General features: G+C 36.4%; 1 protein-coding gene across 20 annotated transcripts in view; it reads right to left on the minus strand.

Annotated features, from left to right (window-relative positions):
* Positions 1-14,275, minus strand: part of CDC42BPA (CDC42 binding protein kinase alpha) — a 323,580-nt gene that overhangs the window by 8,780 nt on the left and 300,525 nt on the right. For 10 of the 20 annotated variants that reach the window (XM_081225007.1, XM_081225002.1, XM_081224995.1 and 7 more), the window contains 5 exons: positions 13,267-13,351; positions 10,613-10,736; positions 9,806-9,923; positions 4,981-5,166; positions 2,111-2,228 (listed from right to left, as the gene is read on the minus strand). In XM_081225007.1, coding sequence (XP_081081133.1) covers positions 2,111-2,228; positions 4,981-5,166; positions 9,806-9,923; positions 10,613-10,736; positions 13,267-13,351 — 631 coding nt within the window. The remainder of the gene's footprint in view (positions 1-2,110; positions 2,229-4,980; positions 5,167-9,805; positions 9,924-10,612; positions 10,737-13,266; positions 13,352-14,275) is intronic. The other 10 variants (XM_081225003.1, XM_081224994.1, XM_081224997.1 and 7 more) reach the window with 2 other exon arrangements.

The raw sequence follows: 14,275 nt of genomic DNA on the forward strand, positions 1-14,275 counted from the left end.
GGGATTATGAACTTAACTATTAATATTGTGATACTTTCTTTGCATCTCAAGTGTTGATAACTTCTGGTTAGTTATAGTAAATCTACTATCTTATCGAGCTACCATTAGTAAAAAGATAATTCATAAAACGGTTGCCATTTTTCCAACTGGCTAGATCTTTTCGTTGTAATCAAGGCTACACACTGCTTAGAGATGACTTTGGGGGACGACAGCAAGAAAGTCACAAGATGTGCACTTCAACTTCTGCCTGTTGACTGAAAACTCCTTGAACGTGCTCTGTACGTCTGCAGCCAGTCTCGGCAGCAGGCGCCTGTCCTCGGTTTGCAGGCCTGGGGCGGGGTCCCTCCCATGGTTCCAGGGGTGGTCTGTGTGATCACCAGCACACTGCAGAAGCGATGGCATGTCCCTTCTGAGACCGCTGCTCGGTCTCTCTGTCTCAGGTCACTTGCTCTGTGGGAAGCCAGAGGCCATGCCACCAGGACACTTAGGCCCACGCTGGTGAGGAACAGAGGCCTGCCAACAACCATGTGGGTGAGCTGGGAAGTGGCTTCTCTAGTCCCAGTTGAGCTTGGAGTTGACGGCAGCCCCGGCACACAGCTTGACTGCAGCCTCCTGAGAGGCCCTGAGCCAGGACTGTCCAGCTAAGCTCCCAGACCCCTGACCCTCAGAAACTGTGAGAGATAACAGATGTTTGCTCTTTTTTTGTTTGTTTTTTTTGCGGTACGCGGGCCTCTCACTGTTGTGGCCTCTCCCGTTGCGGAGCACAGGCTCCGGACGCGCAGGCTCAGCAGCCATGGCTCACGGGCCCAGCCGCTCCGCGGCATGTGGGACCTTCCCGGACCGGGGCACGAACCCGAGTCCCCTGCATCGGCAGGTGGACTCTCAACCACTGCACCACCAGGGAAGCCCACGTTTGCTCTTTTAAGCTTGTAAATTTTGGGGTAATTTGTTCCACAGCAAGAGAACAAATGGTATTCCAGCACCCTTCACTTCTGTGTTGCCAGAGCCTAAAACCAAGAGCTGGGCACAAGGCGGGTGCTGATACTGGCGTCCTCAGCATGAACAGTGCGTGAAGGAGGACACTCAGTCTGCACCGGGAGGCCTGACTCGAATGTCTCACATTCAAGAACACAAGGCACGAATACGCTTTTGACTGAATGACTCTGAAATGTGAGCTGGAGTTACTACCGTCTGTTCTCAGAGCTCAGCTGCAGGGAAGTGAGGGAGGCTTCGTTAGCGTTACCCGGGGTCCACCCTGGGCCTGCATGTGCTCGGGCACACTCGCCCCACTCTCTCTGATCGAAGCCAATACCAGGTTACTTCTGAGAAAGTGACAGAAAAGCAGCTGTTGGCCAAGAACAGTCTTGCCCTTGGATAATGGTCCTTGCCTACTTAAAACTCTTCGGAGCTTTCCCACTGTGTTTTCCAAAAAATTAAAAATGTCTAATGTTGGTCCCCAAGTCCCTGCTTGATCTGACCCTTGCCTACCTCTTGAGCTTTGCTCTGTCACTCCCTGCCCACTACCAGGTAGCCACTGTGCCTCCTTTCAGTTAATCAAACATGAGTCGATGTGACTTCACCCCCAGGGCGGGCACGTGACCTTGCTAATTATTCTAAGTGTGTATTCATCCTCAACAGCTACTGCCTGTTACTCTCTATTACTGTCCCCTGTTTATTTCCTTCGGAGCTTTTTAAAAAATTTTTTTTTGCAGTACGCGAGCCTCTCACTGTTGTGGCCTCTCCCGTTACAGAGCACAGGCTCCGGACACACAGGCTCAGCGGCCATGGCTCACGGGCCCAGCCGCTCAGCGCCATGTGGGATCTTCCCGGACCGGGGCACGAACCCGTGTCCCCTGCATCGGCAGGCGGACTCTCAACCACTGCACCACGAGGGAAGCCCTCCTTTGGAGCATTTATCATCACAATTTGTAGTACTGTTTGTCTGTCTCCCACATGGACTGTAACTTCTAAAAGGGTTCTATGACTATTTTCGTAACAGCTGCACTTGTGCCTACTAGGCATTACCCAGCCAGGTCTGAGACACTGGCCACCGATGATACACGGCTGCTACCTTGCTATGGAAATGCTTCCTGCAGCTGGGGCCACTTACTTGCTGACAGGCCACTGCTGGCACTCATGGAGCGACCAGGCTCAGGGCGGGATTTGGTGATAGATGGGATACTGACCGAGCCACTGAATGCTGTCCGACTTTCCTGAGGCCGAGGGTTCTAAAATCAAAAGAGAAAGCAAAATTCTTCATCCAGAGTGAAACTGATTTTCTACAGAGATGTCTATTTTTCACCCTAATTTCAAGAAATAAAGTTGTCTTGACCAGAGTGATACAGAACAAGAAACAGATTATATAATCCCTCCCACCCACAAAAGTACTAAAGCCCTAGCAGAGGTAACCCTCACCCCAACCAAAGATAAGTGCTTATCTTTATACTTACTGAAATACTTACCAACAGATAACAATTTTGTTCTTGTTGTTGTGAGCGCAGTAAGTGAAAGTTACATGGTTAGAAGTGACAGTGAAATGTAGAATTACATGGACCTCTGCAGATAACTGAAACAAAGCTTTTACTACATACGAGATTTTTATTTTCTTCGGATAATTCAAAAGCTGAATAAGCCCATTTAGAAGAAAGTCACTTAAAAGTACATTCTTCTCAAGTACACCTTCTATTGTCCTGATACTGAAAGTGCCATTTGCATGTTCCCATCCCAGTCACCAGGCAGCCTTCCTGCCTCACAGACAGAGAGCAGCACCATGGGTCATAACTATGATGCTTGTTAACAATCACAGCCTGGGTGAAGTCATTTAACTTGGGGATGTTGGTGTGAGAAGTTTCCCATCTAATACTGAATAATTTTGGTGTCCAAGGGAGGAAAATGAGCCATAGAGTGCTTTGAAAGTCACACACACCTAGAGAGGTGGTGCGTAGGACCAGCTGTCTGAACACGGTCTCCTCGATGGCCCTAACCTTTTCAGACCGGAAGGGGTGTCAGGGCTGGTACCTGAGAGAAGGTTATGGCAACACACCTAAAGCAGGGCCAAAGCTAGCAAACATCCACTAACATCTCTTGGAAAACATGCACTAATATATCTTGAAAAACTCCAAATCATACATTTTAAAGAATCACACATATTGAGATTTGGCTGGCTGGCTGGCTCTAAATTCAACTATTGCCATTTTGGTTCATATATCAAATTTGCAAAGTCCATGTAATTCTTACTGTGTTATTTGTTTAAAGCAAACGTTTTACCTTTTTTTCTCTAAGAAAATAAAAAAATTTTAAACAGAAAACAGTGCTAACATTTCAACAGCCACTCATAGGAGCAACCCTGAGAGATGCCGATGACATGCATACAATGCAGCAGAGTCAAGTTCAAGAGAGATGGGGATATCAGTTTAAACCTTTAAATTTTTATTGTTTTTGCTATTAACCTTAAGGTACCTTTGTGTCGTCCTTTTCTATAAAACAAACCTACCCTAGAAAAAATGGCAAAAATTAAGCCTATAAAAATACCAGTGGTTTAGTAACACTGAATGTTGAGGTAATAAAAGAATGATACACAGAAGATATGTTCTGGGGGAAAAAAAACCCACACAAAACCCAAACCTGACAGTTTATCATTCATTCAGCTGAAGTTCAACTTCATTATGAAGTACTGTGAAACCTAAGCTGATGGTCCTTTTCCTGCACAAATGTGCTTAAGATTAGGGTAAAACTTCCACCAATCGTAGTGTTTCTATTTATAGAAGACTAACTTAAGCAACATTTCCACCATCTTTTATATCAAAAATTCTTGACTGATTAGTTTATACAATTTCCTCTAGAATCCACTCCCTGAAATCTGTTACCAAGCAAATTGAAGCTTAGTTTATCATAAGTAATCTTATCTTGTGAAATAAGACACTTAAATGACATTATAGTTTAATGTCAATAACAATGACATTTAAAACCTCACAATTTAGAATGCAAACAAAAATACAAAAATAAACTTCTCACCCTACAGGTAGTTTTCTTATTGGAAAATTACTTTACTAAATACACAAATAAAAAATGGATGCTATTTTTTTCTAAGCCAGAGGAAATGCCTTTGCATGATACAATCTAAATATTTTATTATCTTCAAAACAAACTTGAGAAAATGCTCCCTTGAAGTCAGTACATATTTCTTGACAGATGTATGGATATTCAGCTTGAATGGCCACTTGCTCTCCAGCCCACTGCAGAGACACTAGTTACAAAGATGCAAGGCTGCGTGGAAGGACCCAGTGGCAGGTACCACGGTCCTTCAGAATGCAGCACACTCTGTGTTTTCTTCTCTTGTTGATTTACTTCTCTTATCTTGGATCCTGGCTGGAATTAAAGGTGCATCAGCAACTCAAAGATTAGTAAGACTACCTTCTTTTGGTAATTTTTCCTGTTATTCACTGGTACTATTATACTTTATAATTTTGAGAATTGTGAGCTTTTCAAGAAGGGGTTTATTGTAGATAAAAGGCCTTTGAACAGGCCCTTCTATAGACTTTAACTTCACTAAATATAAAAAATTTCTCTGAACTGAACTGGTTTTAGAGTAACGAGCAATACAGAATTCAGAAATTCTAGATCCCTTTTTTGTTTGTTTTTAATAGAATAAAGACTTACTCAGGGGTTATTTCTTATGGTATCTGTAATGAAAAATATCATGATGGGATGATGTTTTATTAAAAAATAGAAAAACCTCCAATACTGTTTTAGAAATAAAACTGAAATCTTCCCAAATCCTCATCTTTTTCCTCAAAAGAAGAAAAAAGTAGAACTCCAAGACAGAAGAGGAGGAAGAGGAAGAACAGAAGTTTGGCAACAGAGAAACAGGCCAAAGGGAAACGTTCACAGAATGTATCCCCTTGGCGGTGTTACTTATGAAGCCAGGCAGAGATCCGCACATGGTTAGTACAAGTTAACACCTAACTCAGCTGTTCATACCCTCAGAGTCATAAAGCTTGGTGTACCGGGGACAGAGCGTAGAGACGGGGAATATTCAGGGTTTATGGAATCAGGAGAGAGAAATTTTTCAGCAGAATTAACAGTCATGTGATAGATGTGCTCAAAGTTGATCGGAGAGGAGATCAGACCGGAGTGATGATGAGGGGATGGATAAGGGAAACCCGGCTATCAAAAACAACAGAAAGAAGAAAAAGGTAATGAGGTAATGAAAATGGATTCACTGGATATATGTGACATTTCAGACAACATGCATGTAGAAAAAAATGAAGTAAGTATCTCACATCAAGAATTGAATCCATAACGAAATACTTTTAGGCCTTAGAAAGTTAAATTTTGTAATCCTCTTGCCAGTTACCTAAAGAGCTGATTTGCAAAAAATCATTTGCCTCATAAACTTATTCTCTCTTATTACTATCAAGCTGAGTAGAAACTGGACTTCAGAGATACAAGTAGATTTTCAAAATTTAGTTCAGTATTTTCCTATGTGATAGAATCAAAACATGGCAAAAATCTACCAAAAACATTAGGGATAGAAAAAGCGAAAAATAATTAAAGAAAAGAACAAGTGAACCTACAACCAACCTCTCACCAAAAGCATTATGAAACTGTTCCTTTAGAAACTAAAGCCATTTCCTGGTATTTACAGACTTGACATGTGTTTGCTTTTACTGATCTTATCTTCCTGTAACAGAAATAGTAACTGTGGAATATACCAATTATTGGTTTACCTTTAAGTAGCCCAAGCTTATCTCCACTTAGACACACAAAGAACATGTTTATTTTTAACAAGAGAACAACCTTCTCTTCAATGTTCAGGTGTTTTTTTTTTTAAAAATGAAATAATGTAATACTAAAGACATAGAAGAAAGTTTTTGAAAACAAGGGCTCTAGTTTTTCATGTTAAAATAACTTGGGAACATTTGGGAACTGTCACTCAGCACCCAGTCACCTTCTCTAATGGGAACTTTCAAAGTTCAGTTTCTGAGAACAACTGTGTTTCAGGAAAACATCCTACCATCTCTTCATTAGAGACAGGTTGAATGACTTCCCGGAGATACGCTGACTGATATTCCCATGAGTTGAGATGAGCTTTCTTTGTTAAAAAAAAAAAATCTGGTAAATTAGGGAAGCTTAAAAGAAAAGCTTCTATATAAGGTGTTTTAAATTTAGAGATGTGAGTGAAACCAGTACTTTCTAAGGTTCTTTTCAAAAAGATAAAACTATTGATATAAATGTAACTTTAAGAAGTAAAATTACTTCATAAAGGTCTAAAAGGTCACTGAGCTTGAAATTTTATTTGTTAACAATTTTAGGAATGGGTAAAAGGTTAGGAGAAATTTTATGTGCTAAAAAAAATAAATCTTTTAGAGATAAAATATTACTCTTGCATTCAACTAGAGACAAATCTATTCTTTATTACAAGTACCCACTTATGAAAAAAGGTAAATGACAAAAAGGATTCAAGGAAACTACTATAGTATGTACTTGTAAGACATATATGCTGTTTTATATTAATTGCTTATATTCTCTTGGCTCACTAAGACACATATGAAAGATTTCCTATATCACATCTGATATAGGAGATAAAAGAAAAAAATGACTCCTTACCCTTACTATCTTTTCCACATTCATGAGGCAAACAACCCTTTTCAGCATCATTTTGGTACAAAGGAAACAGAATAAGCTTCCAAAGACATTCAATAAACTCTCTAAGCTTTTAAGTATTTCAGAGAAAGGCAATACTGATTTGAATAAGTTAAACATAAAAAATTCTGGGGTACATGCTCTTTGCACGAATGACAACATCATAGCTTTGGTATTTGAAAGTGCTTCTTATACATGTTAACGTTAGATGAATTAAATTCATCTTCATTTTTGGAAATAGTCCATTAAATATAGAAAATTACAGTGGAAAGAACATACTAAAATCTGAGACTATATTAAAATATCACAAGCTTTTTAATACATGTATACACAAACACATATACATACACACACACACAGGTACAGACATGTATATTATTTGCTTTTCAGACATGCATATTATTGTGTTGTTTACCAGTGTCTACTCCAAGGTAGGTACAGTTCTGGCATGACAGTATATCAAAAAATATTTGTTAAGTGATTAAATGGATGCCTATGAAAAACCCCAGCTTTTATGCTCTTTGCTAGTGAAAGGAAGAAAGTCAGGTGAAAATAAAGAACAGGAGTTCAGACACATAACATCTTTGCTACAATACTACATGTACAGGTGGACAGGTTTCAAAAATTTACACCAACTTCTTATCCTGGATATTCAAAAGTGCTTATGTGATAAGAAAAGATGAAAGGAATGAAAGGAATATTAAAAACTGGATTGCACCTCTAGGGTAAAAAGTCACTTGTGTTAATTACAAAAAGAACCAGCAAGGCAGTCATGGGTTAACAAAATCAGTGACACTAATACTAAAAATCAAGAGGTCTAATGGGAATAAGTAGCCAGCACAGGAAGCCCTGTGTCATGGGGTCAGATTGATGTTGAATCTTTGGGAAATGCTATCTGAACTTGTTTTGCCCAGTAATTAAGAATGAACCTTATTCTGAACAATGACAAAATAGAGATTTCGTTTACTTTAAGTGGTGGGAGGGTGAAGGGAGAAAAAGGAGGGATGCTGGGATATGAAAGTTCTTACAATGCTTGAAATTTCACATTTTGCTTCAGTGTACTTATTCAGGGTGTAGAAAGACCAAGTCTTACTGTGAATGAAGGTCTGAAAAAAATTCTGGAACATCAGCAAACTGATTTTTCACCTGGTCAAGCAGAGGAACATTTTATTAAATCCTGAAACTATTTCTCCTTAAGGAACATACTGTGGGATATAACAGAATTTATAGAAAATTTTTCCAAAATTCTTCTTGCTATGTTATTGGAATATATGAGAGGAAAACCATACTATTCTTTTTTTGTACACCAGAATGAAGCAAGTGTGAAAGAAAGTTTAATTTTAAAAGGATAATACACAGTAAAACCTTATTCACTACTGAAATAATTTTGTATTTGATGATATGTTGCTTTGCAACATATGGATGTATTGGAAATTTGTATGCCTCTATCCCTCCATAATGCTACCTACATAGCAGATGTTGAAAAACTATTTACTAACTAAATTTCAAAAATTTTCACATTGATCTGTCAAATATAAGCTATACATATATTCACATTTCAACTGTTTATCACAATTAAAAAATTCTCTCTCCTAAGGTACTTTGTACCTAAACTTGTAGCTTCTGTAAGGAAAAATGACAGAAACTTTTGGACCGCGTGGTTCTGCTCCGTTTACTTCTGAGAATAAAGGAAAACCAGACTGAGGACTTAAGTAAATGTTCAGAATGGGAAAAGAATGGAGAAAAATCTGAACTCTCATTCCCAGGCAAAAGCTGTAAAAGTAGTATAGCTTTTAGATATGATAGATAAGTATAACAGTTAACTATGTAAACTCAGCCTTTATTTATTCTCAATATTTTCAGCTTAATATTTATGCTCAGCCTTAAATTTCTTTCTTTGTTTTAATTACTATATCAAGATTGGCTGTAATCTTTTTGCATACTTTATTTATATCTACCTAGCACGGCTAATAAAAATCCTCATTTCAAAAGGTTAACTGACTATTGTGAATGATTTGAAAGGAAGTAATGGTACTATAATTGTATAATAATGTCTTGATGATGATGAAAAAACAATGACAGTAAGAACATCACATCCATTCATAAACAGGGCAACTGGTTAATTGAGATATTTATAATGTGGAACTCAGGCTCAAATTAGTGCAGATTTTTTTGGTTCCTCCTATGAAAGAAATGCAAAAACTACCTTTAAGAGCTTAACTTTTTTATTAAAAAAACTTGACTGTACAAACTGTATTACTTATTATTTTTTCTGTCAGTGATACATGTCTATATCTTCTATCACAGTAGAGTTAAGTAATGTGGGTAATTAACACAGACTTCCTTAGAAAGAGCTTTGGGTCGAGATTTACACATCACCTCCCAAACTGTCATAGCATTTAAATTATGCAAAATCTAGATGCTATCACCACCTATCAAAAGAGTCATGTGAAAGTTTCAATAGTTTGTTGAGAGTACCATGATACTGAAATGTTACAGAGCTTGGATAATTAGCTAATTCCACTGATGTTCTTAATCTCAATATATTAGGTCCAAGAATCTAATCTTCATGTTGTTAAAAAAAAACCACACACAACAGTTTTCCTATGTTGTACTTTTTTTAAAATGTAAGACTGACTAGGCAACACGTCTGTAATGGGCAGAGGAAAAAGATTTAATTTCATAATCAGATGAGAGGTGTGACAATTAATAATCAAGCTAATGTGGTTCTTTGGGGGGCAAATATCTATGTTGAATTGCTAAAACTTAGTGAAATTTTAGTAATTTGGTAACAAAGTTCTGAATCTTGGTATAGAATGTCTCCAAATCTGGTGGTTTATTTCTCCAACAACAGTAAATCCAGGTATGGGAGAAGTATATAGGGTATTCAACTAATAAGAACTTGATATGTTTGGTTTTTGATACACATCTATATTTTATGTTTTTCTCATCAGCTATGTCATTTTATGTCATTATGCATCTTACATATATTGTGATATACTGAGATAAACATTTCCTCATTATACTAATACGTCTTTTTAAGTCTTATATGTATTTAAGTGCACACACACACACACACATTCATATGTATCCACCCCCTCCCACCTCCAACTTAGTCTTAACCCCATTTATATTCACATTCACTCTTCATTTCTCTTACCATGGGCAGGTCTTTTAGAATCTGTATTCCATCTCCTGGACCCATGTGTGCTATGTGGTTAAAATTAGTCGGGTTGGAAATTAATTTATTTCTCATTTCTGGATCTCGCAACATCTCCCTGTAAGAAAAAACACCTGTTTAAACACTTTTATTCCATGACCAATCTAGACAATTTTAGAGAAAAATTAAGTATACTTAAATTTTTTCATAAAAATAAACTGTGAAATCATGTTAATAAGGATAGAATTAAAATAATAGAATATACTAAGTTAAACATTTACTTAGAAGATTTTGTTTTAAATTTTAAAAAAGATCTTATGATTTTTGGTGGGAAAACAGAGAGGGTTATTTTAGTGTTTAAATATCAAAGAAGCTCTACTCTATTTTACAGATAATTCAGAACATTTTATGTACATCTTTTTAAATAATTGCTAATATATTAGAAATGTTTTTATATGTAACTGGAAATACTACAAGCCTATTTCTGTTTGGTCATGAGAATAGTTAATCTGCACAGGTATGTTCTATGTTTATAAAAGCCCACATTCTAAAAACTGTAACTATTCCATATACATAGAGAAATGAATCAAAATATGGTACTTTAATTTAGTACATATGCACAACTTGGGAAGTATTAATTAAAATTACACTGAGAAATACATTCATTATTGCAGTTTTTAACACCATAGATGATGATGACAGACTTTCAGAGATCAAATTTTCCTTCCAAATCAAGTACAGTATTATTACCAAATAGTCCTTCTGATGCTATAAGCATCTTTAGATGAGTATGAATTAAATATTTACCTCCTTTGTTGCATCCTTTCCTCTTCTGGAACTCTGAAGGAATAACGCCTCTTATTGTTAATATTTCTAACCATTTGTTTCCGACTATTATCTGATGTTTCAGGAACTACCAGTTCATCCCCTTCTGTTAAAAAAAAAAAATACAAAGAACAATGATGTTCTTTAAAGTGCTAAAATGCTTTCCATCCATTAATCTCTAAGACGGTACAAACATCAATCAATTATACAAGTATATGCAATTCTGATTTTTTAAAGTTTTGTTGATAAATCATAGTAAATAAGTAATAATTTTCAATGAAATATATGTAAACAAATATATGCTGAAATTAAATATAGCTTACAGAGTATATTTTCACTTTTATTTGATTATAAACATAAAATGGTACAATTTTACTAGAAGAAAAAAAGGAAGATGTAGTTGCCTTGGTGTCCTATCACTTTGGCCACCCCACCCCCAATATCTCTACACCATCTTCTCCCACCTTCCCAGTATTGGTTTCAATGGCTTAGGGTGTTAAAAAGCTCTTATTGTTGACCTGCACAGTAATCAGGCATAAATGGTAAATTATCCATGAAAATGATAAGTTAAAATTTTTTTAATATATTAAAACATGTCCTTTGCAGATCAAATTTGCAAGATGTGGAGTAAAGGAAAGGAATTGTGTTTCCTCCAGCTTCCTTTACTAAAAGTAAGAACCTTATTGCTATTTCTACTCTCCTGATCTTCAGGGATACTTAATTATGTATACCTAGTCACCTAATGCCCATCTATCTCAATTTTAATACCTAGAAGTAAACAAAACTCTTAGCCATGGGCTCCCAAAACATGCTGGGATATGGTGAACATCCTCTAAAACAGACAACTGTATCCATACAACATGATGAATTCCACTCTCTAAATAAGGTAAGGAAAAAGAGAAAAGCCAATCTTTAGAAGTTTATAACACCCAAAAAGCTGAAGTGAGAAAAATGTAGTAGAAAGAAGCCAAAGGAGCCTGTAAGGCAAGCCAAAGCAAGATGATTAGTAAAAAAAAAAAGCAACATTCTCCTTGTATCATAATAATAGATTTATCAGATTGCTTTCCTAACAGCAAATGTTAAAAGGATAACATTTTAAAAGTAGATAAGAATTTGAGAGTTGAAATTTGAGAATTATGAGGGTGAAGCAGATCTTGGTGAGTTGCAATGGCAACGGGAGGTTTTGGACAGCCAGAGGACTGCAAGAGCACTTTGGGCTCCTGAGAGATGAAAGAGAAACAGACAAGACAGAGAAATAGAATCTCCAGGAAATAGGATTTCCTTTCCTTTTCAAAGGATAAGACAACTATGTTGAAATTTTGTCAGGTCTTCCTTCTCCAAGCTCTATCTTTACTCCTAGCCTAGAGTAGAAAGATGAGAGCATTAAAAAACACAAGTTGGAATAGGTTTTATCCTATAGAGACAAATTGGGTTATGGACACATTCTACAATCATTACATACAGTGAGAAGAGGGTGGACTTAATTCGTCTAACACCTGAATATCCTTTCTCAAGTCATACTGCAATATTCTCTTAGCATAGGACTTTTCCTAGAGTCACCAGTCTGTATACCAAGAAGCCTCCAGTGCCAAGAGGATATACCAGAGCATCAAATCTGAAGCCAAGCAATTTGTGTGTATCTTAGTACTTAAAAACAAACAAAACAAAAATGACAAACTTTTGATGGTATTTTTTTTGATAGACCATACAAATTTATTGGAAGAATATGGGGGAAAAAAGAAAAGCATAAGGAATATAATATTCCCACTACCCAGAGATAACTGATATAAACATTTTAATGTGTTTTCTTAATGCCAATGTTTTTACTTATGTTTAAGTCAAATTATTATTCTAAATACATAATGTACCATAATTACATCTTCATTAACTAGATCCACCAGAAAAGATCTAAATTTATGAATACCTCTGTTATGGAGAATTTGTTGCTAAGACATGAGAGTAACGTATAGCATTATAATAATATCTGTTAAAAGTGAGATTTTAACTGTTCACAGGCACTCTCTGGCAATCAACCTAACTAGATGTGTGCAGTCTCCCTGGCCAGGACTCACTTCACTACTTTGTATGCTGTCCTTGTCCTGTCCGTAGCACCCAGGTTCCCATTCCCTCTCCTGACTCTGGGCCCTCTGGTGACTTTCCTCTTGTCCCTGCTTCTGTTGCCCATGTTGTCATTAGCACTTCAAAAGTTCTAAGCCCTATGCATTGGCAGAAGATGTATTCCAATAGTCCCAAAACGGAACTCTGGATGAGTTATCATAATTTTAGTGCTACAAATTTTGGCTAGGTTCTACAGTATGAAAAGTACAGAAGATATATTCAGTTTTACTTTTTCTATTTACCTCAGTACTCCACAGAAAAATAACAAGGTAGGTCAGAATCAAATATTTTGCCTATACAGCTATGTGAGCCTGAACAGAATGACTTTTTGTCTAGTAGTTTATCTCAACATATTGATAGTATGGATTGAAGTTGTATTGAAGCTGATAGTGGTCAACTTCACAGACTTTGGAGTAAGATACACCTGAGTTTAAGTGGCTTTGCCACTTATTATCTTCAGTGGTCAGCTTAGCGAGAATACTTTGATGAAGCTCTACTACTAATGTGTATTTTCTTACCTGCCATCTTATTTTTGAAATATATTAATCTAATCGTCTCCAACCCTAAAAGATTTAATGATCCTTCACTGTTTAAGGGTCGAACCTAAAATAATAAAAAATAAAATTAGTATTTCAACAAAATTCAAAAATTAAATCATAAAACTTTTGAGATATTTATAAGGCACATGCTATTAAGACCTTTAATTTATCCTTCCTCTTTAGGAAGGAAATCAACAATTCTGACTAGAAAGGTATAAAGTTATCTAACTTGAACTAACACAGTTATAATGATAACATTTTAAAGGAAGAATATTCTGGGCGAAAAAAAAAAAGCAGAAATACATTTAAACCTTAAATTTGACTTTTTAAAGCCATTAGTACCAGACGATGATACTAAGATATTCATACAGCTACTTCATGAATCTTATTTGAACTAAATGTACACACATGACAGAGATGAAATTGTACATCACTGGGGAAAGGAGGGACTGTCAATAAATGGTGATGGAGCAACTGGGTATCTATATGGAACAAATGAAACCAAATCCCTACTTCACACCATACACAAAAAGTCAATTCTAAATGGAACAGAGACATAAATACAGTAGGCAAAACTTTCAAACTTTTGAAAGAAAATAAAGATCCTATCTTTAGGACCTTGAGGTAGGAAAGAGCTTCTTAAGAAAAAAAAGATAAATGTAAAAAGGATAAGAATGATATTACATTAAAATTTATAACAATGAATTTTCAAGCAATAACAACAAATGTTCACAAAATACACTATAAAAATTAACAGGTCACAAACAGGGAAAAGATTCACCACACCCATCACTAAACCAGTATCTACCATATATGAATAATTTCAATAAATCAAAAGATGACCAAACAGGAAAATGAGCAAAAAACATGACCAGGTATTTCACAGAAGAGGAAATATGAACGATGAATAAACATACGAAAGATTATCAGCAACACTGTTAATTGGGGACATGCAAATGAACATGTCAATGAGATACCACTTTATAAC

The sequence above is a fragment of the Mesoplodon bidens genome (genome assembly GCF_964165515.1).
Source record: "Mesoplodon bidens genome assembly, chromosome: 2".
NCBI classification, from domain to species: domain Eukaryota; kingdom Metazoa; phylum Chordata; class Mammalia; order Artiodactyla; family Ziphiidae; genus Mesoplodon; species Mesoplodon bidens.